At 35.5% G+C, this 27,322-nt stretch overlaps 6 protein-coding genes across 8 annotated transcripts; 2 read left to right on the forward strand and 4 right to left on the reverse strand.

Moving 5' to 3' along the window:
• Positions 1-4,242: 4,242 nt before the first annotated feature.
• Positions 4,243-7,417, reverse strand: LOC140963335 (uncharacterized). Of its 2 annotated transcripts, XM_073422628.1 has the most exons (4): positions 7,205-7,417; positions 5,740-5,808; positions 5,039-5,093; positions 4,243-4,963 (listed from the first exon to the last, which is right to left on the reverse strand). In XM_073422628.1, the coding sequence occupies exons 1-4, from the start codon at positions 7,415-7,417 to the stop codon at positions 4,953-4,955; spliced, it is 348 nt and encodes a 115-aa protein (XP_073278729.1). In that variant the 3' UTR covers positions 4,243-4,952. The 2 variants fall into 2 exon arrangements, with proteins under 2 accessions (XP_073278729.1, XP_073278728.1); XM_073422627.1 differs by lacking the exon at positions 5,039-5,093.
• Positions 7,418-7,509: 92 nt separating this feature from the next.
• LOC140963337 (adenylyl-sulfate kinase 3-like) lies at positions 7,510-10,055 on the forward strand. Of its 2 annotated transcripts, none has more exons than XM_073422629.1 (7): positions 7,510-7,725; positions 8,388-8,533; positions 8,627-8,776; positions 9,307-9,425; positions 9,510-9,594; positions 9,687-9,739; positions 9,861-10,055. In XM_073422629.1, the coding sequence occupies exons 2-7, from the start codon at positions 8,410-8,412 to the stop codon at positions 9,987-9,989; spliced, it is 660 nt and encodes a 219-aa protein (XP_073278730.1). In that variant the 5' UTR covers positions 7,510-7,725; positions 8,388-8,409; the 3' UTR covers positions 9,990-10,055. The 2 variants fall into 2 exon arrangements, with proteins under 2 accessions (XP_073278730.1, XP_073278731.1); XM_073422630.1 differs by having other exon boundaries at positions 9,693-9,739; positions 9,861-10,054.
• A 2,661-nt stretch (positions 10,056-12,716) lies between these two features.
• Positions 12,717-13,956, reverse strand: LOC140963591 (uncharacterized). Its single transcript, XM_073422972.1, has 2 exons — positions 13,143-13,956; positions 12,717-13,028 (listed from the first exon to the last, which is right to left on the reverse strand). The coding sequence occupies exons 1-2, from the start codon at positions 13,827-13,829 to the stop codon at positions 12,906-12,908; spliced, it is 810 nt and encodes a 269-aa protein (XP_073279073.1). The 5' UTR covers positions 13,830-13,956; the 3' UTR covers positions 12,717-12,905.
• A 4,969-nt stretch (positions 13,957-18,925) lies between these two features.
• Positions 18,926-22,509, forward strand: LOC140962951 (eukaryotic translation initiation factor NCBP-like). Its single transcript, XM_073422080.1, has 6 exons — positions 18,926-19,103; positions 20,333-20,428; positions 20,553-20,657; positions 20,745-20,822; positions 22,032-22,151; positions 22,229-22,509. Exons 1-6 carry the CDS (start codon positions 18,993-18,995, stop codon positions 22,358-22,360), a joined length of 642 nt encoding a protein of 213 aa, XP_073278181.1. The 5' UTR covers positions 18,926-18,992; the 3' UTR covers positions 22,361-22,509.
• Positions 22,510-22,567: 58 nt separating this feature from the next.
• On the reverse strand, positions 22,568-25,333 carry LOC140962952 (superoxide dismutase [Cu-Zn] 2-like). Its single transcript, XM_073422081.1, has 7 exons — positions 25,183-25,333; positions 25,005-25,112; positions 24,413-24,508; positions 24,293-24,324; positions 23,430-23,505; positions 23,279-23,332; positions 22,568-22,729 (listed from the first exon to the last, which is right to left on the reverse strand). The coding sequence occupies exons 1-7, from the start codon at positions 25,268-25,270 to the stop codon at positions 22,701-22,703; spliced, it is 483 nt and encodes a 160-aa protein (XP_073278182.1). The 5' UTR covers positions 25,271-25,333; the 3' UTR covers positions 22,568-22,700.
• A 1,018-nt stretch (positions 25,334-26,351) lies between these two features.
• Positions 26,352-27,138, reverse strand: LOC140962284 (ethylene-responsive transcription factor ERN1-like). Its single transcript, XM_073421142.1, has one exon. It carries the CDS (start codon positions 27,111-27,113, stop codon positions 26,355-26,357), a length of 759 nt encoding a protein of 252 aa, XP_073277243.1. The 5' UTR covers positions 27,114-27,138; the 3' UTR covers positions 26,352-26,354.
• Positions 27,139-27,322: the final 184 nt, after the last annotated feature.

Here is a 27,322-nt window from a genome sequence, read left to right on the forward strand (position 1 = left end):
TTTTTTCATATGGATCCCATTTTTTCTCTTTTAAATGATTATTCACAAAATATCTTATAATTATTGACTAATTTTTCTTACATACCTCATCCACAATATTTTAGTTCTCATTTACAAAAATTAGATGGAAAGGGCCGTCGAGGAGACGTGGTGCCAGGTGCGTAATCAGAAAATTTTAATATTGATAGGCAAACTTTGTTTTAAAATTGATGCGATCCTAGTGAAATGGATGAGCCGGATCGAGTGCTTCACCGGATCTGCTATCAAGATAATGAAGGGAATAAGAGCAAGGAGATATATCTCTGTAATATGGCTTCATCTGTAACCTGCACACAATGAAATGAACTCGTGAATGGGCGCCGGAGGAGTATCCGACGTAGCCACTCCGATGCTTAAGTCAGCAGGTGTAAAAGAGGAAGCTCTTTAGAGAAAATATTGCTGCTGGTATGAATAGGTGTGTGCACTTGTGTTTAATGTAGAATGAACCTGGTATTTATAGTAGGAGATGTGATGATGACCTCGTTCTGCGTGCTACCTACTAATTATAGTAGGGCGGCTATATTCTGACATGTCAAATCATACACTAGTCACATCCCGCCTGTCTGACTTTGTCAACCACTTGGATTAGTGTCAGAGATAGGACGATCGCCCACATCCTATTCTGTTAGTATACTCGAGTGCGATGCTCATATCGAGGTGACCCGATTAGAATGCCTACCGGGAACTTATATAAGAGCCCGGGCGTCTGGTTGCCCGGGGAGTAGAGCCCGGGCTTGCACCTGCCCGGCTTCAGAAGAATCCACCCTGCAGATTGACCCTGATTTGGGAATCTATCTGATATCCCGGGTCATCCATGACCCGGGCTCTTACAGGGGTATCAAAAATACATATATAAACATTAAAAAAATATAGATGACATATTACAATAAAAATGTATTAAAATCTTATTTCACTCACAATCCTCAGTTCTTCAACATCAAGATCAATACTAATTATAGTAAGACGACTATATTCTGACATGTCAAATCATACACTAGTCACATCCCACCTGTCTGACTTTGTCAACCACTTGGATTAGTGTCAGAGATAGGACGATCGCCCACATCCTATTCTGCTAGTATACTCGAGTGCGGTGCTCATATCGAGGTGGCCCGGTTAGAATGCCTACCGGGAACTTATATAAGAGCCCGGGAGTCTGGTTGCCCGGGGATTAGAGCCCGGGCTTGCACCTGTCCGACTTCAGAAGAATCCACCATGCAGATTGACCCTGATTTGAGAATCCATCTGATATCCCAGGCCATCCATGACCCGGGCTCTTACAGAGGTATAAAAAATACATATATAAACATTAAAAAAAATATAGATGACATATTACAATAAAAATGTATTAAAATCTTATTTCACTCACAATCCTCAGTTCTTCAATATCAAGATCAATATCTCTCGCAATATATCAATCTTATCGAATGATAAATTTATTTCGACCAAAAGAAAAACACGAATCTTTTAATTATTTCTACCAAATCAACAAACTTTAATAACTCAAAACAATGATGATTTTTGGGAAAAAATCCTGCCAATTAGATATTATTATTGTGTGAGTTGAGATTATTATAGGCTTTTTTTCTCTTGTGATGATTTGAGTGTTATTATTTTACGAGAAATTGGCTTTCAGTCCCCAGCCGTCGATTTTTTTTGTGTTCAGTCTCTGGGTACTTTTTTAGTACCACATTTCCACATGAAGTGTACCACATTTTGTATGACATAGTACCACAATTTTGTGGGAAGAGAGTGAACCCAAAGAAATATTTTGATTGGGAATTTTTCACCAACTTCCCCATTATTTTTCGTATTGTGAATTTAGCCTTATTAAATTTGGTTTTGCGATTTGTCATAATTGAGTTTGCCCATTGTCATAAAAATTCACTAAATATAATGAGTAAGTCTCTTGTGAGACGGTCTCACGAATCTTTATCTGTGAGAGGGGTCAACCCTATCGATATTCACAATAAAAAGTAACAGTCTTAGCATAAAAAGTAATATTTTTTTATGGATGACCCAAATAAGAGATCCGTATCATAAAATACGACCCGTGAGACTGTCTCAACTCTCACACAAGTTTTTGCCAAATATAATAGATGGGCCAAAAAAAATCTGGTGGGCTAAAGCTCACTTTTGCCCCATAAAAGACACGCCCCTGCGTAGTGCTGTCCTCCTAGTTTCTTTCTTTTTCTCGTTCTTGCATGCTTTCGTTCTTTATTACAAGGAAAGAAAGAGAGAGAACAAAAAAATGAAAAGGAGGGAAAGAATCTTAAACGTAAGCATTTACGTCGTTTTATCAAGGGCCAATATTTCCAAAAGGGGTCAACAATTGTGCCTCGTATTACTTTTATCATGCAATGAACGGAAACTCGTGAACAAGTACTTCATATCTAGCATTAAACGTAAACAAGCAGCATTTTATGTGTTTCTCACGAAAAACTGTGGGACGTATCAGACACGTGATTGTGTCAAATATAAAATGATCTGACTTTTTTTTATCAAATGTTGCGTGTCCCGATTCGACCGTTAGTTCTAATTACTTCGGTATAATTTCAAAGCTAAAAATATAAATTGGGGAATATAATAAAATTGTAGAGAGAATCCATGAACAATATCGAATATAATTATGTTGTTATGAACTTGAACGACATTTTTTATAAGAAGGTTAGAGGAATATGCCAAAATCTGAAGAATGTTTAAGGGGTTTTGTTTTGAATGTTTGTCGAGAGAGTTTTCTGATTCTTCCTCTCAGCTTTTGTTCCACTCCATCGAATAGTTTAATCATCTTCCATGATCGTTGATCAACTCCTCCCATCGTGGTCATCATATTTTAAGGGCTTCCATTGTTAGTGGGCTTCAAAAGATTTGGGCTAAACACCGTGTAATCTTCATAATCTTTGTTGGACTATCTTTGGATCGGCGCCGTCGCCCACATCATGCTTCAGCCCATGTTCAAGTCCTTAATTGGCGAGCTAAATTGTTCTCTTCCAACTGGACTGGTCCTAAAGAATATCCAGAGCAGCTAGACAACGTTGGGCCCGTTGATATGACTGTCAAAATGGTTTTAGGTCAGCCCATAATAATTCCGAAAATTTATTCGAGCCCAATATTGGTAGTTTTGTTTGCTTATTTAAAGCCTACTCAAGCAATTTGAAAAGTATTGCTATGGTAGCAACATTTTTAGAATGTTTCAACATCTTGAATTATTGCTTGGAATATGTAAATAGTTAAAAGTCAACTCATACTAACGAGACAGGATGATCCAGTCTGATCTTCCACAATATTGGAGTTGGTAGCAACAGCTTGGACTTGGTCCGAAAAAGAGACAAATTGCCAAAGTCGTAATCTAACGCACGCGTTGTGTCTGTTTTTCATTGTAAGAATACTCAAATTTCTTTTAATAATCCAAATTCAGAAAGCCTGACTTCATACAAGAAATGTGCCCTCTGAGATTCATCTTGGTGTTCTTCTCGGCAACATTGGCAGCTTATTTGGCATGGAATTCCTTATTTCCTTCCCAGGAATGCACATCTTCAGAAGATTTATCCCAACCCAAACACAAACAACGATTTCACGTTTTCAAGGTACGTAAGTATGTTGCTATTCATTGTATATGTTCTTTCTTTTTTATTTTTCTCTTTCCGGCTGACTTTCAATCTCTGAATATTTGTTTAGATGATGCAAAATGGGTTCTGGGTGTTGATCGATATGGCAAGCGGGCGTCACCTGTTGCGGAGCATCAAACAAATTCAACAGACGGGAAGCGTTAAGGGCAGCAGCAAGTTAGATTTCCAGGCTGTCACCGATTATGTAGAGCGATGACATTAATTAGTACTTGTCTCAAGTCATTGAGAACATCGACCTGTGGATTTGATATGGAAAAAATTGTGTATGTTTGCATTCTTAATTGTTCCTGCTGACAAGCAGAGAAAAGCTGAAACTGTTAATTCTTTGAGAGCTCATTATTTGGTATACAGGTGTGAATTGGGGGCTCATCTTCATTCATGCCATTGTTGTCCACAAAATTAGACTTCCAATTTATATAACGTCATGAAAAATAGTCTAATGTAATGTTTAGCAACAGCTGTGGATGGATGGGTCGAAAACATGATTAAAATCTCCCATAACCAGCCACGGATCATAATGGAAGGAAACACGAGGAAGAATCGTGCGCTTGTGGTCACGACAAAAATACAAGAGTAGACCATATAATAGATTTTTACCTCGAAATATAAACATAAAATTATATACACAAACATCCAGGATAACAAATATCCATTACAGAACAGCACTGCCAACAGCAGCAGCTTTAATTTAGATCAACTTGTAGCTTTATTGACATATACAAAAGAGTAAGGAGAGCACCTTGGGGAAGTGGAATATACCTTGCAAGAGTTGCACCAAACCACATGGCAACTACCACCAGAGCAACAACGCTGCTACTTGTTTTGCCACAAACCCAACTTGCGAATGACAGGAACATGGTAAGCAAAATACCACCTCTCCCTCCTAATATCCAAGCGAATAAATAACCAAACTTATATCCTGCATCCAATTTGTGGTCAATCAAAGCCACAAGGCTGCTAAACGTGAGAGATAATCGGACTCCCACAGTCTGCATCAGAAACAGAGAGAGGAAAGCTGATCTTAGCACCTCGACGAAAGAGTCTCTTTCCTCATTTAGGTTTTCTTTCTCAGAAAACTTGTTAGGGTTGTTATAATATTGCTGTTCTTTATTATACTGCTGCTCCCAAAACTTTTCATTTCGCATTTTTCGCCTATCGTAAGCCCATTTATAAAACTTTATTCCACCTTCATAAGCCAGATTAGAGCCCCATTCATCATCCAAAGGCCTTCTGCCAGTTTCTTGATGTTTCAAGGCTCGATCATACTCATTTCTTGTTGTTTCCTTAACCAGAATCTGCCACAAAATTAATTTTCCTTTATTTTCCAAAATAAAACATATCTTGACTTCGGGAGTAAAATTAGCTCTTACCAAGTCCACAGTAATGTGGGAGATTCGACAGTACAACATTCAATAATGCAAGAGACTGCAGAGTTTTTCATGGAGAAAGAAATGAACTCTTCAGGAATCAAGATGCTAAAAACAAACTTTCCATACTGCAATTAAATGAGACTAGATCTAAGAAATTCGCTAACATGTAGCATGTTGGACTTCTTTTCCCAGCTTATTTTTCATAATGCTGATAAATTTGAAGAACAAAATTTAAAAATATTCCTGTATATTAAACATCATATGGTTAAAACCTTTAGGTCTGCACCAGAATGTCACCACAAAGAAATAAACCATGAAAAATGATTATATGTGAACATTAACATAAAAATCTACATAAAAACCAAAAGCAGGAAGAACCACTCAGATGATATTAAATGTTAGACTACAATCGAATTCCAGTGGTGGGACTTGGGAGTAAAAAGTTCGTCTATACAGATTATGGCAATCTCTTCTCGTAACAAGTGAAAGATGGACATTAAGAAATATGAACTGTTAAAAAAATTAAATATGACCTTCAAAATCGAATGTCATGTAAATTTGTAATATCATTTTTATCACAATATATCATAAATGTAGATCATCATGGCCAAACCAAATAAATCATTTGTTACTATCATCACCAACTCCTTACTATTCGTAATACATCACTGAAAGAAACAGAGAATCAAAAAATTTCTCACATCATATGCAAGGCGGATACTCTTGAAAGCCTCGTTTGCTCCTACTTCCTTGTTAACATCAGGGTGATACTGCAATAACAAATCAAGAGCAGCTGTATCAATGGAAAATTCAAAACTACATTTCTAGACTACCAAAAAGGTTTCCATAATTAAATCAATTATCTAGGTGGAATAAATGATTGAAGTATACATATGTCCACCAGAAGGTAGATCAATAAAAATTTTATTTTGCCGCCACACTGGGTGCTAATTACTCAGTCCCCAGGAACAGTAGAGTTTTTGTGCATGGTAGCAGCAACCTCCAGATTACACAAATCATATGCACCTCAAACACTCGTAAAAGGCCGCATGTATTTTCATGTTGCACAATTTATTGTATCGCATGAAAAAATAACGTACCCCTTGTAGCAATTGGATCAATCCAAGGGATATTACCGAGTGTATCGAATTAAGGTCATCTCCAATCCAACACCATGTTATTACGCTAAATTGGTGTTGGATCTATGCTCCAAACCAGCTCTATAAATTTTTAAAGAAATTGTATTTTTTAATTAGAATTTATTTGTTGTAATGGTTAATTATAAGGGAAATTGGACTTCAATCCCCAGCCGCCGTTTTTTTTTGTGTTCAGTCTCTGGGTACTTTTTTAGTACCACATTTCCACATGAAGTGTACCACATTTCTACATGAAGTGTACCACAATTTGTATGACATAGTACCACAATTTTGTGGGTAGGGTGTGAACCCAAATAAATGTTTTGATTGGGGATTTTTCACCAACTTCCCCTTAATTATAATGTGTGTTGATTTTAAGTTTCAATAATCTGATTATATTATTTCAATGAACTTGAAATTTTTTAATTATACAAGAAGCAATGGAAGTACCACTCCGAACGTGGAAATGGTTATGGATCAAAATATAATGTTTAAGAATTTCTTGCTCCATATAAAATATAAAAGACTACAAGATGCACTGCTCGACTATTTATGTGATTTATATAGTAAATTCAGTTAATTAAAACTTGGATATTTGTGTTTCATTTCTATTTTATAAGAATCATTTGAATATTTGTTGTCTGTAAGTAATTTATCATCAGATTATTTTTATGTATGATTGTAATTTTTTTGAATAGTTAATTTAATTACATTCAATTAAGTAATAAATTTAAGTATTTAAAATAATAAGATTAAACATTTAAAAATTTTAAGTAATTCTTAAAATATATTTAATTAATTTTTTTCATTCATTATCAATATCGAAATTATTATTGATATTTTAATTATTGTGTTTAAAATTATTTTGTGAAATAAATGAATCGTCGTGAATAAAATGAGAGAGAATATTTTTTTGACGAACAATTTAAAATTGATGAGTGGGAGATTTGACGTAAACATCCCAACATCCCTCAGTTAACATAACAATTTTTCCATAAAGAGTAGAGTTAAATCAACATATATGAAATACCTTGAGAGCGAGGAGACGGTAGGCTTTCTTGATATCGGAGGTCGAAGCGTTAGGAGAGACCCCCAGCACGGCATAGTGATTCCTCTGGCCGCTGGCGGCGGCGGATGCCGTGAATTGAGGTCGGATCCGGCTCTGAGAGGTGCGGCCCAACACGAAGTAACCGTAGGCCTGCCTAATTGATCGATTGTTACACTCCAGTGTATAAAGCGCCATTCTTGGAAGGAGTCGCGGGAGCCAAGACAAGGGTTAGGGTTATTATTGTATGTATATATGTATGTCTCTCTTTTGGTAAATAAATACAAAAAGTATCCTAAACTCTTAATTGAATGAAATTATTTAATATTTATTCATTCCGCACAAACCAAGCGGGAATATAGAGAGTGACTTTTAGTTACCTCCGCCACCTTTCCTCCATTTTCTCCATTGCCCAAATCACGTCTACGTTCAATCAGTCTCACCAGATCCCGGAATCACTGCGAGGAGTTGCCTCTTTTCCGATCCCCTTCTTCCCTCGCTTACAGGTACATGATTTCGCCATCGTTTTCCTGCATTTTATGTCGCTCTGCTAATCTATTTTCATGATCTATTATGTGTTTTTGTTCTGTCATCTAAAAATGAATGCGGGTACTCTCACTTCGTCTTTCATATGCTAGCTCATTTGGGCCGAATAATTGAACCTTCTTGTTCGCCAACAGACTAAGAAATTGAGAATCGTCGTCCATTCGGTTTTCCTTGATCGGTTTGTTATCGATAGAGTTGAAGGATCTAAAATATGATGAGAAACGCTTGCCATTTTTGGTTAAGATTTTCCTTTATCCGCTCTTATGTAACGCGATCAAAGGAGATTTCCCCTGCCACCATTAACTAATGGGCATTTGATTCCATGTGTTGCAGCGTATGCCATGAGTAGAGCCACGATCCAATATAGAAATTGAAAGAGATGTTTTTTGGCATATTTAGGCTGCAATCGATTGACGAACATCGAATGGTTTGATTTGGAGAAGGATTTCAAACTTGATTTTAAATCAGTATATTTAGTATCTAATAGATGAGTATGGTTTGAGAAGAGATGAATTTGAAATTTATCTTAGCCAAAATCTTCCAAATAAGTTGAAACTCATAATCTAAATACTCTTAATGATTTATTTCATGAAGAATCTGAATGCCTCTCTTCTTTTTGCAGGAAAAGAAGAGTATTTATTTTGATGTCATCTGTGGGCAATTCAACTAACATCTTTTGGCACGAATGTCCCATCGGGAAGGTAGATAGGGAAAAGATGCTTAATCAACAGGGATGTGTTGTATGGATAACTGGTCTCAGTGGATCAGGTTAGTGTTTGTTTGTATGTGGTTTTCAATTTACAGTCTTTTTAGTCTCATCCAGTTCATTGTGAATATCTTTTTGTTGCCTTTGCGGCGCAGGAAAAAGCACACTTGCATGTTCACTCGGCAGACAGTTGCATTCCCGTGGTAAACTTTCCTATGTTCTAGATGGGGACAACCTTAGGCATGGTCTAAACAAGAACTTGGGTTTCTCACCAGAACATCGAATGGAAAATATACGCAGGGTTGGTAAGTATGCAGCTGTTTGGTTTGGAATTATGAATTATCAATGCCTGCAGACTTGGAAAAGGGAATAGAAAAGTAGGGGAAGTTGTAAAATTTCATCTACTATTAACATTATACTTGTAGTTCCTCTTTCTTACATTGTTAAGCAAACAAGACACATATTCATGTATTTTTTTCTCTGTTATCCTCTGTCTTTCCTATTTAGAGCTTCACTTTTCATAATCTAGACCAAATATAGCTACAGCATGTTGATAATGAACCTGAAAGTCCCCAATGTTCATTTGGTTACTGATACAGTGCGTTTAAGAACACCAAAATATATAATTAAAATGTTTGATTATCAAATAATATCTAAAGTTGAATGCCTCACCAGTTTTATCTCTGATGAAGGCTATGATGCCAGTTGGTTCTTGGTATAACAATTATTTCATAATGCTAGAATGATGACATTTGCACTGCAGTTAGGACATGTGGTGTAGGTATTGGATACTGACTGCTTGTTTAATGATGTATCTTCTTTATTGTTCATTTAGGTGAAGTAGCAAAGCTTTTTGCTGATGGTGGGTTAATTTGCATTGCTAGTCTTATATCTCCTTATCGTAAAGACAGAGATGCTTGCCGTGCCCTGTTACCAAAAGAAAATTTTATTGAGGCAAGAATTAGTTTTCAATCCCAAGCACATCCTTATACATATAACGGAGGCGTTAAAAAAAATTTCATAATGCAAAATTTCCAGGTCTTTTTGAACATGCCTCTTGAGTTATGTGAAGGCCGAGATCCAAAAGGTCTTTACAAGCTTGCGCGGGCTGGGAAGATCAAAGGTGCATCTTCTCTTGACTAAACCTTGTATGCTAGCAATTCTAGATTTGTTTTCCTTTTTCCGGGTCAGATTTTTATCAGCATTATGATTAAGTTTCAGGTTTTACCGGAGTAGATGATCCGTATGAACCTCCTTTGAACTGTGAGGTTTGTAATAATTTTATTCAACAGATATTTGGTGATTCATCAGGAGTTATACATACAACATTCACAGTTGATCTTTGTGCTTGCATTTTCTCTTACCCTCACTAAGTTATTATGGTTTCAGATTGAATTACAACAGAAGGATGGAATCTGCCCCACACCTAACGAGATGGCTGGTGAAGTGGTATCTTACCTGGAAGATAAAGGATATCTCATTGCTGACTCCCCTGTGATCACCAACCAACTCACTTAAATATATCTATATTTTCCATACATTAGTGTTACTTTTTTAATATAATATTTTATTTAAATGGAATATTTCATAATTATATTTTTATAATTTTGTTTTATTCTCAAATTTTGCTTGGATTAATTATATCTCTCAAATTTTAGTTTGTGTCTTGATTTCGTCTCAATTATTTGTTCACAAAAACTCTTGTGAAACGGTTTTATGGATCAATTTCGTTGTTCGACTCTTTTATTTGGGTAATCAATGAAAAAGTATTACTTTTAATGCTAAGAGTATTACTTTTTATTGTGAATATTGATAGGGTTGACCCGTCTCAAAGATAAAGATTTGTGAGACCGTCTCGTCTCAAAGATAAATATTTGTGAGACCGTCTCGTCTCAAAGATAAAGATTCGTGAGATCGTCTCACAAGAGACCTACTCTTATTTGTTTAATAGTTAACAATCAACGTATACGGGGACCACGTGAGTTGTCCTCTAATTGATCGATCAACAACCATGATCCCTAATTCCTTCTTAATCCTCATTTAAGCATTCATTTTATGATATGAAATAAAGGATTATGGATTGATCTTTCAAATTTTGGGAATAAATAATGAAGTCATGTGATCTCATAGTCGTGTGTCGGTCACAGCGCTTTACTTTGATCTAACAATTGTGATCAATTGAGAGACAAACAAAACTTGTGGGATAAAACTGAGAATGACCTCAAACTGGAAGGGTATATATATAAATTAACCCGTACTAATTCTGAGAGTTGAAATAATTATTATCACATTCACCCTTAAAATAAATCATTCAAAAAAATAATGTAATAAAATTAATAAAGCAATAAACGACGTAGCAAACCAAAGTTGAAACTTCCCAATCTGAACTCCGACCAACATGGCCATTGAAGGAAATCCAATCTCAATTTGACACACAAAATCCCTCATCGGCGATTGCACGTCTCACGTTATTTTTTGTTATTATTATTATTGTTGTCGATCCAATCGGGATCGTAAGATGGTGTTCAGCGGCGCGGCGGTGGTCGGGGTGGCCAAAGTGGCGGCTAATGCTTGTCAGTACATAGCGTGCAACCCACAACGATTGCCAACCGATCAAGTTCTCCATCTACTCTTCTGCTTCCCGCTGCACCAGCTCCGCCGCCTCGCCTTCTGGCTATGGACCTTCTTCTGCTTCCCCTACCCCGACAGCCCTTATCTCACCTCTTCCTCTTCTGCTTCATCATCCTCGTCGGATTTCCATTTCCAAGAAGACGACCTGCACTCAGATTAAGCAATCATTCATCCGCTATTAGTTGTTGTATGCATTTATCAGTCGTTAATTCGTTCTTTTTGTGTGAAGTTTAAAGTTTTTATATTGTGATTGAGTCCGGATCATCATCTGATTCAAGTTAAGTTCCAGTCTTGGGAACTTGATATTCTTCCTGAGGGCCATGGTGAATATGAGACACTCTTGATGCTTTTATTCCATTTTTGTGATTGATAAGGTCGGGAATGGTTGTGTTTTGTCGTGGGTTTTTCTGTTGAAGACTCTGTTCTCGATGTAATGAACATTTACTATGAATTATTTCAGTTAAAATAGAACGTTGCAGCTAATACTTCTGACATTCTCCGTATTCAGTGTGAAATTGTTGTAAACATGTGGGTAATTGCGTCTAAATGTGTGTGTATTCTCTATGAAGAAATTAGTTTCTGGAAAATTAGTTAGTGCAGGACATTAATTAAGCAAGATTAATCCATTTGTGTTGAGGGATCAGAACAAGGATTAAATCCTTTTGTGAATCTGGTTGGTGTTCTCTTCCTGCATCTGCGAGGCATCTCTTTCACCTAGTACTCCTTGAGATCATCATAATCAGATGTTTTACAGTCAGAATTCTAACATGTTTCTGTGCTACCTGTTGTGAAACTCGTTTATTTAAAGAGTAGTTTCATGTATTTCAGTCGTAGAGAAGGGTACTTTGGATGTTGTCGTGTGTGGTACCTTATGTCAAAATAATAATGGTGCAAATTTTGGCAACTAGGTAGGAAACATTGGCGCTTCTTGAGTTGGTGATAATATGTTGAGGGATTGTTTTAGGGATTTTTTAAACTGACATAAGAACCGAGATTGTTTTGGTGTCTGATGAAACCTCGCAGGAAGTCTGGTACCAGACTTGCACTAAGTATCTATATGTCCAGGAGATCTTAGGTTCGAGTCTGGGGAGGTACAAAACTCCAGTGCCTGGGTTGGAGGAGTCAGTGAGTAATGGGCCACGGGACAACCGACTGCCGCTAGTTGGATCGGGAACAGCCCATGGGCATTACATAAATGAATTGATTATGTGAAGTTCAGAGAAATAACCTGGGCGAGGGGGTTGGATGGGAGCAGGAAGCCGTCTTTTCAAATTCTTTATAGTTAACATTCCATCAACTTGGATCGGCAATGGATTTGAAACACATGGATGTCAAATCCATGACTTCAAATTCTAATATTCAAGCACAACCTAATAGATTTCCAAATTAAGAATTCTTTCCTAATACCCTTGGTACGTTATTTTGTTCTCACTGGGACAGAAGTCTAAGCATGATCTCATTTCCTTTTTGTTTAGTAGCATAGTAAAATCTGAATTTGGTATCATGTAATAAATGGACAAGACTATGGATTTGCCAATTTAACCAACAGTGATGTTTATTTAAAGGCTTTTCCCAGGAATCCTGTATGGAATATAAGATCAAGAAGACAGTGGGTAACTTGCATGTACATAATTTATAACCATTGTGCCCTTTTGTTACATTGATGATGATGTGCATACATTGGGAATAGATTTTTCACACTAATGGATATTGCTTTAATCTGAATATAATAACAATACAAACATAAGAAATATGTGTGTTCTTAGTTTCTTGATCCATCCTATACCATAATTCTTCTCGTACTCAGATAGCCGCATGATCGTAGTGACCCCCGCAAGTGATGCGTGCTTTAGCTATTGGAACTCCTCTCATCGCACAAACTGCTTCACTGAGCCTACTTGCATGGTTTACCCCTTGTTTGCTCCTCTGCAAACATTCTAAAAATGTTAGTACCTCTCAAAAAACCCAACAAAACCTGTCCTCTGTTCGAAATGCAATGAGCTAGTGAATGCTTAATTTGATATTTTTTTGGGTTCTAACCTTGTCATTGGCACGAATTTGTGATTGAAGCTTTTGATTCTGCTGAAGATTTTTGTTACTCATCCTGCAGCTGCTGCGGAAAACGATGATGCAGCAAACAGTGACTCCGAGGGAGCAAATAGCACCGATCCCAGTTAAGCTCCATTTCCATATATTCGATCCACCTCCATCGCCTTTCTTTGAATCTTTGGTATCGTCTTCCTTGATCTCCATTTCTGAAATATCACAAGGAACGGCGTTCTGGCCCTCCTTTTCTTCGAATTGAAAAACCGCAGCGCCTTCGATCTGGGGAATGAATCCCCTGCTGCTAGCACTACCGGACCATGGTGAGTCCACTTTAATGTCGACAAATTCAGTCTCCTTCATTTTCTTGAAGAAAACTTGTGAAACAGGGTCTGATGTTGATGTTGGTGGAGGCGTGATCTTCTTGATGATCTCCACCTGTGGTACAGCAGATTCTTGATCTGGTGGCTTCTTCGGGATTCTTGGTTCCAGAAGATGAACAGAGAGAGGTGGGAGCTGATTCTTGGGATGATGCTGGGGAACAGAATCAACAACATTCGAAGGACATATGAAGTAGTTCATGTGGAAAACAGTGTTTCCCTTGGGATTAATCTTCTTCCTTCCATCATCATGTATTCCAAGAATTCCCTCATCGGGGAGGAGCTCCCACTCTTCAATATCCATCTTCTCTGAAGTTCTTTTTTGGTCGTTAATGGTGGTATATTATATATTCAAAGAAAGATTGCTGTAGCTGTTTTCATGGAGTTTAGTGACGAATTCGAGTGAAAACAGGGCACCCCATGATGTTGATGTGGTTGCTGTGTAATGAATGAATGCAAAGTATCTTCTTTCTCACTTAGCTGACGGGACAGGGCTACGTGCCAATATGGTCCCCCCACACCCAGAAATACCACTCTGCCCTGCTAGCGTAGATATTTATACCATCAATATTTTCATTCTTTCGGGTTAATTGGCTCTTTTGAAAATTATTAAATAAATTTTTACTCGTGGATAGAAATAGTCTAAAGATATTAATTAAGTTGGTCCCGTGTTATGGAAGGTGATTAATTAAGAATTAAGATTTCGATTCAACCGAATTAACATGTCAAACTTCATTAATTCGAGTCTATTAATACATGAATCGATTTTTTCTAATTTGTCCGGTTTTAGTAAAAGTTCGGGTCAATGTCATTGGAAAAACTCGATTTATTCGGTTTTTGGAAGTTTGATATTGTTGAAGGGGTGAAATGCTGACATTCTAGAGAACTCGTGGAACAATCTTCCACGGTTTATATGCTTGTTTTAGTCTTACTAACCCTGTTTTTATGTAGACCAAAACGAAAGATGTAAAGGGATAGGTATGTTTGTTTGTGTGTGTGTTTATANCGTTCAGCAAACACGCAATTAAGAATTTTTCATTAATTAATTTAATACAGCGCACACTTACCTCTATAAAGCTTGCAACAAATATAATATTAAGGCACTATTTGGTCTGAAACATAAGACTCAGCCTTCTTGAAACATAGATTTATTTCATATTAATATATGGATCAATCCGTCTCATCCATATCTAGATATTTTTATTACATAAAAAAGTAATAATTTTTTATCACAAAATTGACTATTTAGTTGGTCTCATAAAAAATTTTATTTATATATATAGAGNCTCAAAATTAGATGTGTCCTTTAGATTATCTATACTATATGTCTGTTATTTATTATTATATTATGGAAGAATCATGACATAATAACCACATTGGTTTGTCGGTGTATTTTATGTGATTTTTCCTAAAACACCCTTATATGAATAACCACATTACTTCAATATTTTGATTTTTTTTATATAATTTTCTGAAATATTTATTTCAACTAATTAATAATACACCGCATGAATTTTTAATATTAAAATTTTTAAAAACGTATGATATATAGACACACACATTGGGTAATAATGTGAAAAAACACACAAGAAATATGATGAAACAGAGTTACGCCAGCAGCGTTCGAGCAGACTTCAATTATTGGAGTATCTTCTTGGTTTCCTATAAATAATGCATACTATAAAATGTAGTTAGTTATACACATCCACCGATATATGCTGAAAGAATTATAAGAGATTGTCTTGATAAGAGATTGTCTTGATCGTATGAACAATAATGAGATAATTTTGAATTATTTAAATTTTGTAATAATCATATGAATTAAATTTGAACTTTATTATTTATTTTGCAGTTTTATCGTTTACAAAAAAAAACAATGGAAATGTAAAAACAATTATTGATTTATATGACAACAAAATATGTCGATGTGTTTGTCCTCTTATTTGCTTTGAAATCGTAGAGATGCATCGTTCCAATCGGATGATACGACAATTAAAAATACCAAAATATATTCTAGTATTGGCTCTCGACAACGACGAGTTTCATAACATCACGAGAATAGGTCATCACAATATATATTGGAAAGAATATCATCAAAATACAATTATTCTATGTAATAGAAAGTTGAGATATGTTGTCCAAAGTGAACCTGGAGATCAAAGCAAACTGATGATGATGATTTTCAATAGTATGAGCGAATAACTGTACACATCATATCTCCTACAGTGTATGTGGTTTGGTTTCCGGCTATATCCATACCATATTTTGTCAAAAAACACGATATCCAACAATAATCTCCTTATTCGCACTAGCATTATTAGGGTTGGGGAGTGACATGGTTAGGCCATCAAGTGAGTTTGCCACTATTGGTCCATCAGTTAAGTTGTTTTTTCGATAATACAGGGCCATCCGGTCAATTAGGTGTTATCTAACATATGTTTGCTGACCAGGATTATTAAACTCATTTTGATCAAATATACAAAGTTTTACATATCTTCTTAATATTGGTTATCAACAACTTATTCATGATATACGACCCGATAGGAATGTAGTTTCACATATATTTTTCAAGGTTAATCAGATGAGCAAAATGTTATTAATGAGTAAGATGATGATGTTCCGATAAGTGTGAAAATGATAAGACGAAAATAAAATCATCGAGATAATTGATTGCGTAGAGGGATGAGAAAATGTAATCCACCGATTGTGGAACTGAAAGCCATATGTATCATTGTAATTATGATGATGATTACTCTGATTGAAATTTTATAATTGAGATTTTTCTGATTAAAACTGGAAACCATCTAGATCATTGTATCATTTAAATTATATATTGTACTAAATTTTCATATTGAGATTTATATATTTTGAAATTATATATCATACTAACATATTGATTATCTCTTTTAAAAGTCAAATACAATACTTGTGTATATCAACTAAGATTTAATATTTAAGAAATTATAACATTGCTTTCGGTTCTAACCATTAATATTCTTTATAAATTACTTTTAACCAACATCAATACAAAATACATATGCTAGTAAATATTTCTAAAAAAATTAAGCCACGTGAACACATTTGTAATTTATCAAAAGATAACTTTGTTGCCAGTTCTGTAATTTTCAAATTATCGATGTCATTCTTGTATTACATCCATCTCGTTCCTGAAATAAAAAATGAATAAAACAATTAGTTTTTAATAAAAAAATATATAGAACAAGCAAAAATATATGTGACAAATTAAAATTAAAGGCATTTTTAAATATGCATTGTTCGTTGTTGTCTCTTTCTAACTAGAGCGTAATATTCGTATTAGTCTAATATTTGGAATTCTATATTCGATCGATCAATTCCCGACAATAACATGAAGAGTACATCGATACTAGCCATTTCGAATAAGAAATTTCGGAAAATAGAAAATTTAAACAAATTGATAGAAGAATTTTGGACTGAAGAAACGTAAGAAAGAGACAAATGCGAGGAAAGTGAGATTTAGAAATTGTGAGGAAAAATTCTTCGTATTCACAAAGTTTTAAAGATTTTGAAAGTTAACAACGCAACTTTAACGCATGAATCCTGTCTATTCAATGCGAGAATCGTGCTGGAAATGAAACAGCTTTTGTGGGAATCACGACTTTGAATACACGGATATCGATGCTGCAAAATCATTTTGTATCGTCCGCAGTTTCTGGTGGCGTTTTGCAGTACTCTTGCAAAACCCCACCAGCCAAATTAGTTATTATTTTTTTTAAAGTAATAACAATAAAAAATCTACTTTCCATATATATCTCTAATTTTCCGATTTTTCTCCGGCTTGTCTCTAATTTATCTAAAAGTCATCTAAACTATAAGTATCATATCTTAATAAAATAATATATATATATATATATATTTTTTTTAAACAAATAATATCAAATACAAAAAATTTAATATACAAACACACATCACATGTCAATAAGAATTAATATTATATTAGAGTAATGGTAAATGTACTACCAATATATCGTACTGCAATATTTACAACAATTATACGGTGATATTTTGTTATTATATTATGAGATTTTGTACTGAAATTATCGTGAGATTTAGATAAATGAAAATTTTTTATTAAATTTTTTATATGAAAAAAATTATTATATAAATTTAATGGTACATATAGCATTATTCTTTATATTATATATGTCAATTAGCTAACCAACTTTATCGGAAATAATGAATGCCACCCTCAAAATTAGATGTGTCTTTTTGGATTTGGTTAAACACTTAAACCGAAGGGGAAGGAAGGAACCTCTTCCAGTTGTAGAGGGCAAGCAATAACATAATTGCCCCTTCTTTTTGGTTAGTCGTATGGATAATACAACTCCTTAGCTAACTAACTCAGTAGAAACTTTTTATGTAATAATGTTATCAAAAAAGCCATGAATATGAAAATGATAACGTCTAAATTTTTGAATATGGCTTCTTTTTTAAAAAAATTATAAAAAAAATTTAATCAGTTTTAATTCGTTTGAGTTTTAGGTATTAAAATTTGATTTTTTTTATAAAAAATTTCGAGTATATTTTGGTTATTTAAAGAAAATTATATTTGGTGAAATCTTGATGAAATAGGAGTGTATATCAATTTTTTTTAAAAAATAAGGATAAAAATCTATTACAAAAAACTAAAGCTTTAATGAGTCGATGATTTATAACTCATATGACACCAATATTTCATATTCGAGACAAGTTATATAGTTTGTGATCCAATTATAGAAAAACTGTCGTTAGCTAAAAGTAGAATAATCAAAGCGAGATGAACTCGTCGGATCAGTCCGCCCTATCAAGTAGACAGATCGAGTTAACAATTTTCCAGTGCATCCTGATCCACTTAATATAACTAAAATCTGACACTTGTTAGTCTATTTCGATGTCTCTAGCTACAAATAAGGATGTCAAAATGTGCCAGGCAAGGCAGCCTGCAACCCGCCATTAAACATGCCAGGGTGGTCCTCCAAATGGTCAAACCAGTCCAACCCACGGCCCTTGGGCCGTAGGTTAGACGGGCCTTATTTTTTTAATTTTTTTTAAAAATGTAATTTTTTTAATTAAAAAATTATACAAACATTTGAAATGCTGAGAAAATAAAATATAAATTTAATCAAATAATTCAACCAATTATTAAAAGATAAAAATAATTAACATTCTGGTGGGACGACGGGTACTAGCTCAACCCGTCTGACCCGTCTCCAAACGAATTATGATTTATCAATACAACTCATCCTTTTTCTATGATGATGTGGGCTGAGCCCAATTTGACAAGTCTACAAACAAAAGGAAATTTTGAAGGGCTGGGACAGCTCTTCAACTGGGCCTTCCCATGAGCCCAAACAATAATCAAATATGTCCGAGAGACCAACCAACGAGGAGCTCCTCAGTCTTCATCTTCCTTTCCCACTGACCATCCGACACACAGGAGGAAGAACAAATGGAATTGGCAGCAGCAGATCAGAAACAAGCCGATTACGGCATGCCTCTACCGCCTCCGGCTGCCGACGTGGATTCGCAAATCGCAGCCCCGGAACTCCACCCTCTCAAAGTTCGTAAAACCTTCAATCTCTCTCTTACCCGATAGGTTCCTTTATTTCGGTATCTCGTTGAATCATCTCTCCATTCAATATCTACGATTCGTGTATGCATGTTTGCTGGATCGTTGTTCTTTGATTTCGAAATTTTGCGTATGTATGCCTGTTTTACCATTTGCTTATTCCTTTTCGGTTAAGTTTTAGTTTATCGTTTAAACTGGGGGAACTTGTTTGTTTCTTGATGTATCGCTGAAAAACGGGCAGAAATAGTGGTAGGTCCAAGTGAAAGATAATAATGAGGGCAAGCTTGTGCTGGCACTTTAAATTTGTTGAAAATAAGTAGATTCCTCGCAGTATTTGTGTTCTACAACATCGTGAAGTGAAAGAAAAACTTACAGTTTGGGTTTTCTTACGAGTTGTTATATTGGGTAGTTTAAATTTTAAAACACTATTTTACTGGCATCTTCAATTTATTTGTTCTATTTTTTTGTGAGGAAGCTGCAAATTCCCCTGAAATTTTGTTCATTGGATAATATTTGTTATATAGCCTCTTTGATCGCGTTGATATTGGCATCTTACTCCAGAAGGCATCCACAGTCAAAATTCCTTTTGATTAAACCTTTATTCTTCACAATTCACGCTGAGTCTTCAGCTATCTTGCAACCTCAAGTTAGGTTTTGTTTGGTTTTACTTGTTTACTGTACAATTTCATGTAAAGTTTGTTTTTGGGCCAAAAAAGGGAATGGTGGGTTATATTTTGCTCATAAAAGATTCATAATTCCATATAGAAATCAACCGACTTCAAAATGAACCAAAGTTTGAGTTAAACGTGAAGTCTTTTCAGGAAATATGTAAATTTTTAGAATGCTGATAAATATACAAAGCTTTTTGATTGAGACGGTATTTCATCGAATTCCTATAGGTTGTGTATGGATGGACAAATTTGATTTTGAGTTCCCTTATGTTGAAACTATCGTGGAGATTCCAAATACATCAATCCAAATGCACCTTTTCTAAATTTAAAGTAGGTCATAGAGCAAATGATTCAAGATATGTGAGGTTTACCTTGTTCTTTCCTAAATATTTCACGTGATTCCTTCAAAACTAGTTCGACAGAGTTTGGAAGGTGTATGAATTTCCGACTAGTTCATTGCTACATTTTCCATGTGTTGGTATGCTGTATGTAATCTTTTCATATGATGTATGTGGTTATAATGCAACTTCATCTCATTGTGATCTTCAGCACAAATTTGTGTTTTGGTACACTCGTCGGACTCCAGGGGTCAGAAGTCAAACTTCATATGAGGACAATATTAAGAAGATTGTGGACTTTAGTACAGTAAGAATCTATTTTCAGATTCATTCTGTGCGGTCATGTGGCCTTCGTAACTCCTATATGGATCCTAGATTTAATTTCTCTGGGTGTTCTAAGTGTACCTTTTTTACGGATTGCTCGACTTCAGGTCGAAGATTTCTGGATCTGCTATTGTCACCTAGCTCGCCCCTCAACAATGCCTAGTCCAACTGACTTGCATCTGTTCAAGGACGGCATTCGTCCTCTATGGGAGGTATGCTTTTACATGTTAAGCTGGTCAATAATTCCTTTTCCTAGCTCAATTAATCAGGTTTCCTCAATCATGGTTTCCTTTCATCAGGATTCTGCTAACTGCAATGGTGGGAAGTGGATTATTAGATTTAAAAAGCCTGTGTCTGGCCGTTTCTGGGAGGACCTGGTATGGAAATTTTTACAGAAAAATGTGGTTTTGCATCATCTAGGCTGGTATCAGACTGCTAGTAAATCATTCTTTTGAGAACTTGTGTTAGACTCACACCCTACAGTTCCCAGCCTGCTATCCGCGTTAAGTTTTTATACCTTTCCCATCTTGTAAGTCGAACATGTCAAGGTTTGGGTGTATGACTATGTACAGAAACTAAGTTCTTATTCACTGCAACTAGAAAATCCTTTCAGCTTTGTTACTATTTTTGTTAGATTGCCTTCTATCACAAAGATATTCGACCCTGATCAGCTATTTGTTTGAATACCTTGGAACAAACATTCCAGACTATGACGTAAAGTGGCATCCCATTTTTTGTCTAATGTTTGTAAACAACATTAATATATAACAATCCTATAATCTCTCTGGTGTTGCGGACTGTTGCCAAATACCATCACAATCCTCCAAAGTGAAAGCAAGAAAGAATAGCATTCATTATATTGTGATCATATGGGAAAGAGAGTAATATTTTTGACACTCGAGAGTTCAACTTTGCCATGTAGATAATGATAACAGTTCATTTTTAACAACTCAAAAGTGAAAGCAAGAAAGAGTAGCAATTTATTATAGTGTGATCATATGGGTAAGAGAGCCATACTATTGACACTTGAGAGTTTAACTTTGCCATGTAGATAACGATAACAGTTAATTTTTAAGAATGCGATACTTCTTGCGAGCATTTTATGTCTTTTGACATTCTTCTATTTCTCTCATAAACTGCAAGCCTTTTTCATTCTGATATTAAATGTTCAGTAGCCACCCATCTGCCTTCACGGGGTCATCGAAAAGAGATGCCTATCCTAATGTATGTAGATTAACCTATCTAAATCTGTTCACATAGATCAACAATATCAAAGCACGCAGTTGAATCATTTATGAAGAAAAGAATGTGATGAAATGTTAGCGATGTAATGTGTTCTTGCTTTTATTGAATCTTGGCTCCACTTGTATGACTATCATGTAAACCTTTCTTGCATGCTTACTTTGTAAATTGGCTCCATGTTCGTTGTATTATTGCTCGTTTCACCGATGTATGATTTTGACTGTCTCAATTTTGTATATACTGTTAGAATCAACTATCCATCATAGGCTCCAAGTTATGCAGTGTCATTCGTCCAAAAAACGGTTCTTACCTTACCTGTGTTTCTTGAATACACCTGCTTGCAGGTTCTAGCTTTGATAGGAGATCAACTTGATTACGGTGATAACATATGTGGAGCAGTCCTAAGTATTCGTTTCAATGAGGATATATTGAGTGTGTGGAACCGCAATGCATCTGATAATCAGGTTGGTTTTTGTTATCCGAATCACACTCATCGTCATCATTTGCAATTCTGTTATATTGATTTGGTTTTGCATTGCAGGCCGTGATGGGGCTGAGGGATTCTATCAAGAGGCATTTGAAAATTCCTCACACCTATGTAATGGAATACAAGCCCCATGATGCTTCCTTACGAGACCACTCGTCGTACCGCAACACTTGGTTGAGAGGATAGGGAACAATAATAACAGTGAACCGTCGAGTCTCCCTTTCCCTTCGCTGTGAGCTAACAGAGATAACTCACTACATGTATTTTGATGATGTATTACTCATATTTTCATTTCCATAGTATCATGACACCCCTGGTGTTTATTTTGTCGTCCACTATCCACTTTTATGAACTCCATTTGGAGTAGTGTCTTCATGTTCTAACCAAGATGGGGAAAAAAGCAAAAAAATTTATTTCCTTTAAATAATACTACGATTTATCATTACGTTTTCACAGAAAATGCATAAGCTGTAAAGTGATACATGGGACTGATTTGCCAATCATATTGTATGGAGTACAGATTTTATTAGACAGATGACTGAAGCCCGATGATACCTGCCAAATATGAAATTCAACTTGTTAGCCAAAGCAATTCGGACAGAAGATTGTAACAAACAAGATGCGATGATATCGAAAATATAAAAAGCATGCAGAATAGATACATAGAGGTTTTTTGAAGCCGAAAATCTGACGCTAATATTCTAACTAAATTTCTGCGGGTAGAATTTCCACAACAATGGTAAACAGCATATTTTTCCTTGCCACCTTCCTTCCAGGCTCACACACGCCAAATAGAACGCATTTACGAAGAAAGAAATGAGATCCATGGGGTGTTTGTACCATGAGCAGCATTTCATAATATTTTTGCTGCGTGCTATCATCAAGAAGTCATTTCCTAATTCTAATGTTCTTTTATTTCAATCTGGCAAAAACCTGAGATGGATCTACGAGGACTGAGTACAATCTGATAAAGTAACAAAGATAGGTAGAATAAATATCTGATCATCCTCCAACATTTAGCCACACCGGGTCTGTGGACAAGGAAATGCATAGCTCCAGATATCTAAGAGAAACAAATTAGTTTATATGCTCAAAAGAGATTACCGCATCCTACTCTTGCACCAGCGTTTCCAGTTGTCTTGCTGAGCTCGTGTCCGCCTGTTCAAACCCCCAGTGGTTTCATTCATGTCAAGCGGAGCATACAAAAGTAAGTAAATTTATAAAGATGATCAAGTGTAAGGGTGGTATACAACACCTCTTCCAAGGTCATCAGGATCAGCATGCACAACGACTGCCCTCCCCAAAATGGAATGCACGCCGCTTAGAGGTATCTACAAATAAGAAAAGAATTATAAACCAAACATTCTAGCTAATTGGTTCTAAAAATTAGTTTACCGACCTTTATCCTATTTTAAAACCAAGATAGAACAACATCAATGAACATGAGTTTTCCTACTCAAAATAATCACTGAAACTAGACAATCAGTATCACCTCCTGTTCCAACCGAAAATCCCAGAGAGGAAGAGACCAACCATCCACCTTGTTCATTATTTATCACAATGCTATCATCTCACTTCGAATTTTATTCGCAAGCAAAAACAATGACTGAGTGAGATCTCTCATTTCCAATTTTCCCAAAAATTAGTGAAGAGTCAATTTCAACTTAAACGGAACAGAGAAAAATTTATAGGGTAGAAAAGGAACGGAATAATTAAATGGTACAAATAAACTTTTTTCTTGAATTCATTCAACCGAGAAGTGCTGAGACATAGATTTTTGGAACAAATGGAATAAACAGAGCTAAGGAAACCTGAATCCTTTCTATTCATAATAACAATGTCTTAAAACTTTTGAAAACCAAGCATAAAATTTTAACTAAGTCTAGACCGAGACATGACTTAGAAAGTATAAAATTTGATCCATTTTGTCAAAAAACTACGATAACTAATATTGTGCAGCAGTAAATAGAGGAAAGAATATAAATCAACGTGATCTACTAATCCAACAAATTAATGGAGTGGTGGATTGCAATATGAATTTGTAGAAGAAATTGGAATCTTACAATGTTTCTTAGAACAGTTAAAAAAAGTCCCAGGAAAACTGACAAAGATATATACCTGCTTGTCTATAATTGAAATCTCAGCAACCCCTGGAACACCAAAGTCGAGTGTATCAAACCAAACTGACAATTGATAAATATTATGCAAATAAAACAACACATTCAATTAAACAAGCACCATCTGAGCCAACAACTATGTTCCCCAGATCACCGGCATGACGCTCTTCGTCTGTTGGAGATCCATGATCCTTCTTTAACGGGTTGAAATGAGGCCCTGATAATTGAATTTAAATAACTCAAGAAATTGAATCATATCACTGCATCCAAACAGCTAAACCAAAAGTCGGAAATGCATAGTTTGGCCTAGTTCTATTCCTGGGTAGATTAACTGAAAGAAGTTTCAAAGCATTATAGAGTTCATCAATTTGTCAGAGTTCGCCTAAGGCAACATAGACAGTCATTACTTAATGTGGGAAACGAACATCTACAGAAATATCGAGCATCATTTTCCATAAACACCAAACAAATCCCATTGGGGCCACACCATTTTTTTCCTTCTTAAGATAGTGATCAAAGCCGAAAGATCCTGAGTTTCTTAGAGCTATGTTTGGATTGAAAGATTTTATGGATTTGGAATCTATAATTTTCAGTTAAAAACAGACAAAGTCGAAATCTTTACTAAACAATTCATGATATCAATTTGGGTTAAAACGCTTTGAAATTTACAGTATTAGCAGGGAAAACCGTGAAGATAAAAAAAAACTGTTAACCAGTGGAAATGCAGCCATTTGTAGTGTCACCAAGAGCATGAATGTGGAAAGCATGAAGACCCGGATTCAGCCCACTGATTCTTCCTTTCACTTGGGTACCTTCGCCGCCTGTTTTTGAACTAAAGAGTTTATCAAAGACAGAAAATCAAAATCAAATGAAAAGAAGCAAGAACTATACATGCGGTGGTGCGCTGGATGAAGTGGACGGCGCCTCTGACGTCGTTGTTGGCGCCGGAGATGATTGCCACCGCTTTAACTGTGCCCATTGTTTTGCTAGTAGGATAAGAACAAGAATATTATTATTATTATTATTTATTTTTTAGATTTGTTTTTTTTTATTTGGGGTGGGCAGACTTTCCGACTTTCCTAAAATATAAACTTAATTATTCAAAAAATATACATATAATTAAAGAAAATCCCTCGAGCTTCTTCTAATTGGGGAAACAAATTCTGATAGTTAGTAGTGCCCGAAAACCATAAAAACTATTTTTGGGCCAACATGGTTTAAATTTAAATCTCGATGAAAAATAAAATTTTGAATTATATATTTATCTTTTTGTGATTTTGATTATTTATATCGATAAATTTCGATGACGTCTTTTAAATATTAACAATTTTAATCATTTTTCAATAAAAATGTCAATATTATAGTACTACATCATTATGAAATAGTTCAAAATTATCCCAAAAAAATTTTTAGTCTAAAACTGAAATTCGTTAACGTAAATAATGACATAATAAAGAGTCAGATCTCCATTACCCATGATTCAAATTTTTTTGAGTGGTTTGTGAAGGAGTTGTATCTTGTTCAAGAGTGTGACAATTTGTAAGCTAAGTTGTAGCATAATAAATCTAATTGTTTATAATTGCACTTATATCAATGTTGGGAAAATACTTGTGTGAGACGGTTTCACAGGTCGTATTTTGTGAGACGAATCGTTTATTTGGGTCATCCATGAAAAAATATTATTTTTTATGCTAAACATATTATTTTTTATTGTGAATATCGCTAGGGTTGACCCGTCTCACATATAAAGATTCGTGAGACCGTCTCACAAGAGACCTACTCATCAATGTTATTAAAGTTTTTTCGTTTTGTTTTGTTTGTTTAAATGTCTCAAATCAAACACTAACACTAATTATGATAGTATTCTATTACTCGTATATGTGTGTGTGTGTGTGTTTTTTTTTTTTTTTTTTTTTTTTTTTTTTTTATGATAATCATGTCATTAATGGGTTAATTGAATTGGAAAACTGCAAAACTTTGAAACACACGCACATATAGAAATGGAGATATATTTGATTTTATAAATTGAGACGTGGAGTAAATGACATAAATGGTGGATGGATTTAACATGGAAGGGGACATATAGGAGGAAGATCCCACATAAAGGTGGGTTGATGATCAGTGGTAGACTCCATGTCCATATACTCTTGCACACCATTAATGGCGTAAAGCGATGCTGATATCTGTCTTTCGACTTTCATCCGCTCGAATTCAGATAAGCAAATGTTATCATCGAATATGGTCGCATCGCCCTCGCCCCCACATATAATCTCTGTCCAGGGCAGATCAAAATGGCTGAAATCCGGCTTATACACATCTTCGAACATGGTATAGTTACTATGATCATGATCAGCACACTCGAAAATGGTGGTAGCAGCAGTGGTGGTAGTAGTATCTGTACTAGTAGCGGCGCTCGTGTCTTGACAATCGTCAGCAACAGCAGCAGTAGTACTGGTAAGGCACGATTCTTGGTTTTTCGAATTGATGGTGTTAGATTTTCTCTTGGTGTTCAAAAGATTCCTGATCCTGGATGCAAGCGGGGAGTTTTGTGAGGATTGAAGATGAGATGTGACGAAATTCGTGCGGGTGTTGGAGCCGCGCAAGAGACAGGCGGCCTCGTCATAGGCGCGGGCAGCTTCTTCCGCCGTCTCGAAAGTGCCCAGCCACATACGAATCTTCTGCGTCGTGTCTTTGATCTCGGCAACCCATCTCCCCGAGGCCCTTTGCCTCACTCCTAAGAATTTGTTTCTGCTCTTGTTCTTTCCATTTTTCATCATTTTGTTGCCGTTCTTGCTTTCTTTCTGCTCGAACTGAATCTCCATTCTTTCCTCTAATGATCAGTCTCGGAGTTGGGAGTAAATAAATCAATTGTTTTGCTTGTCAATGTACACAATCACCATCTTTAATTTATATATGTGCACCAAGCTGATCAATGTTTAATTATTTAATTTCTTTTGTTATAGTCGTTCTTTTGAATTATTTGTTTGTCTTTTTTTTTTAAATTGCTGTTACATCACAATGTTTTCCCAAA

This window comes from Primulina huaijiensis, chromosome 17 (assembly GCF_012295235.1).
Source record: "Primulina huaijiensis isolate GDHJ02 chromosome 17, ASM1229523v2, whole genome shotgun sequence".
NCBI lineage: Eukaryota > Viridiplantae > Streptophyta > Magnoliopsida > Lamiales > Gesneriaceae > Primulina > Primulina huaijiensis.

Excerpts from the sequence above, each read along its gene's own strand:
- LOC140962284 (XM_073421142.1), bottom strand. The coding sequence starts at position 27,113 with ATGGAGATTCAGTTCGAGCAGAAAGAAAGCAAGAACGGCAACAAAATG.
- LOC140962951 (XM_073422080.1), top strand. The coding sequence starts at position 18,993 with ATGGAATTGGCAGCAGCAGATCAGAAACAAGCCGATTACGGCATGCCT. Across the intron at positions 20,658-20,744 it reads GCATTCGTCCTCTATGGGAG|GATTCTGCTAACTGCAATGG; the intron begins GTATGCTTTTAC and ends TCCTTTCATCAG. Across the intron at positions 22,152-22,228 it reads GCAATGCATCTGATAATCAG|GCCGTGATGGGGCTGAGGGA; the intron begins GTTGGTTTTTGT and ends TTTGCATTGCAG.
- LOC140963591 (XM_073422972.1), bottom strand. The coding sequence starts at position 13,829 with ATGGATATTGAAGAGTGGGAGCTCCTCCCCGATGAGGGAATTCTTGGA. Across the intron at positions 13,029-13,142 it reads AAATTCGTGCCAATGACAAG|AGGAGCAAACAAGGGGTAAA; the intron begins GTTAGAACCCAA and ends GAATGTTTGCAG.
- LOC140963335 (XM_073422627.1), bottom strand. The coding sequence starts at position 7,417 with ATGGCGCTTTATACACTGGAGTGTAACAATCGATCAATTAGGCAGGCC. Across the intron at positions 5,809-7,204 it reads ACCGTCTCCTCGCTCTCAAG|TATCACCCTGATGTTAACAA; the intron begins GTATTTCATATA and ends TTGTTATTGCAG. Across the intron at positions 4,964-5,739 it reads GTATCCGCCTTGCATATGAT|ATTCTGGTTAAGGAAACAAC; the intron begins GTGAGAAATTTT and ends ATTTTGTGGCAG.
- LOC140962952 (XM_073422081.1), bottom strand. The coding sequence starts at position 25,270 with ATGGGCACAGTTAAAGCGGTGGCAATCATCTCCGGCGCCAACAACGAC. Across the intron at positions 25,113-25,182 it reads CATCCAGCGCACCACCGCAT|GCGGCGAAGGTACCCAAGTG; the intron begins GTATAGTTCTTG and ends GTTCAAAAACAG. Across the intron at positions 22,730-23,278 it reads TGGTGCAAGAGTAGGATGCG|GTATCATCGGGCTTCAGTCA; the intron begins GTAATCTCTTTT and ends CATATTTGGCAG.
- LOC140963337 (XM_073422629.1), top strand. The coding sequence starts at position 8,410 with ATGTCATCTGTGGGCAATTCAACTAACATCTTTTGGCACGAATGTCCC. Across the intron at positions 9,426-9,509 it reads CAAAAGAAAATTTTATTGAG|GTCTTTTTGAACATGCCTCT; the intron begins GCAAGAATTAGT and ends CAAAATTTCCAG. Across the intron at positions 9,595-9,686 it reads GCGGGCTGGGAAGATCAAAG|TTTCAGGTTTTACCGGAGTA; the intron begins GTGCATCTTCTC and ends ATTATGATTAAG.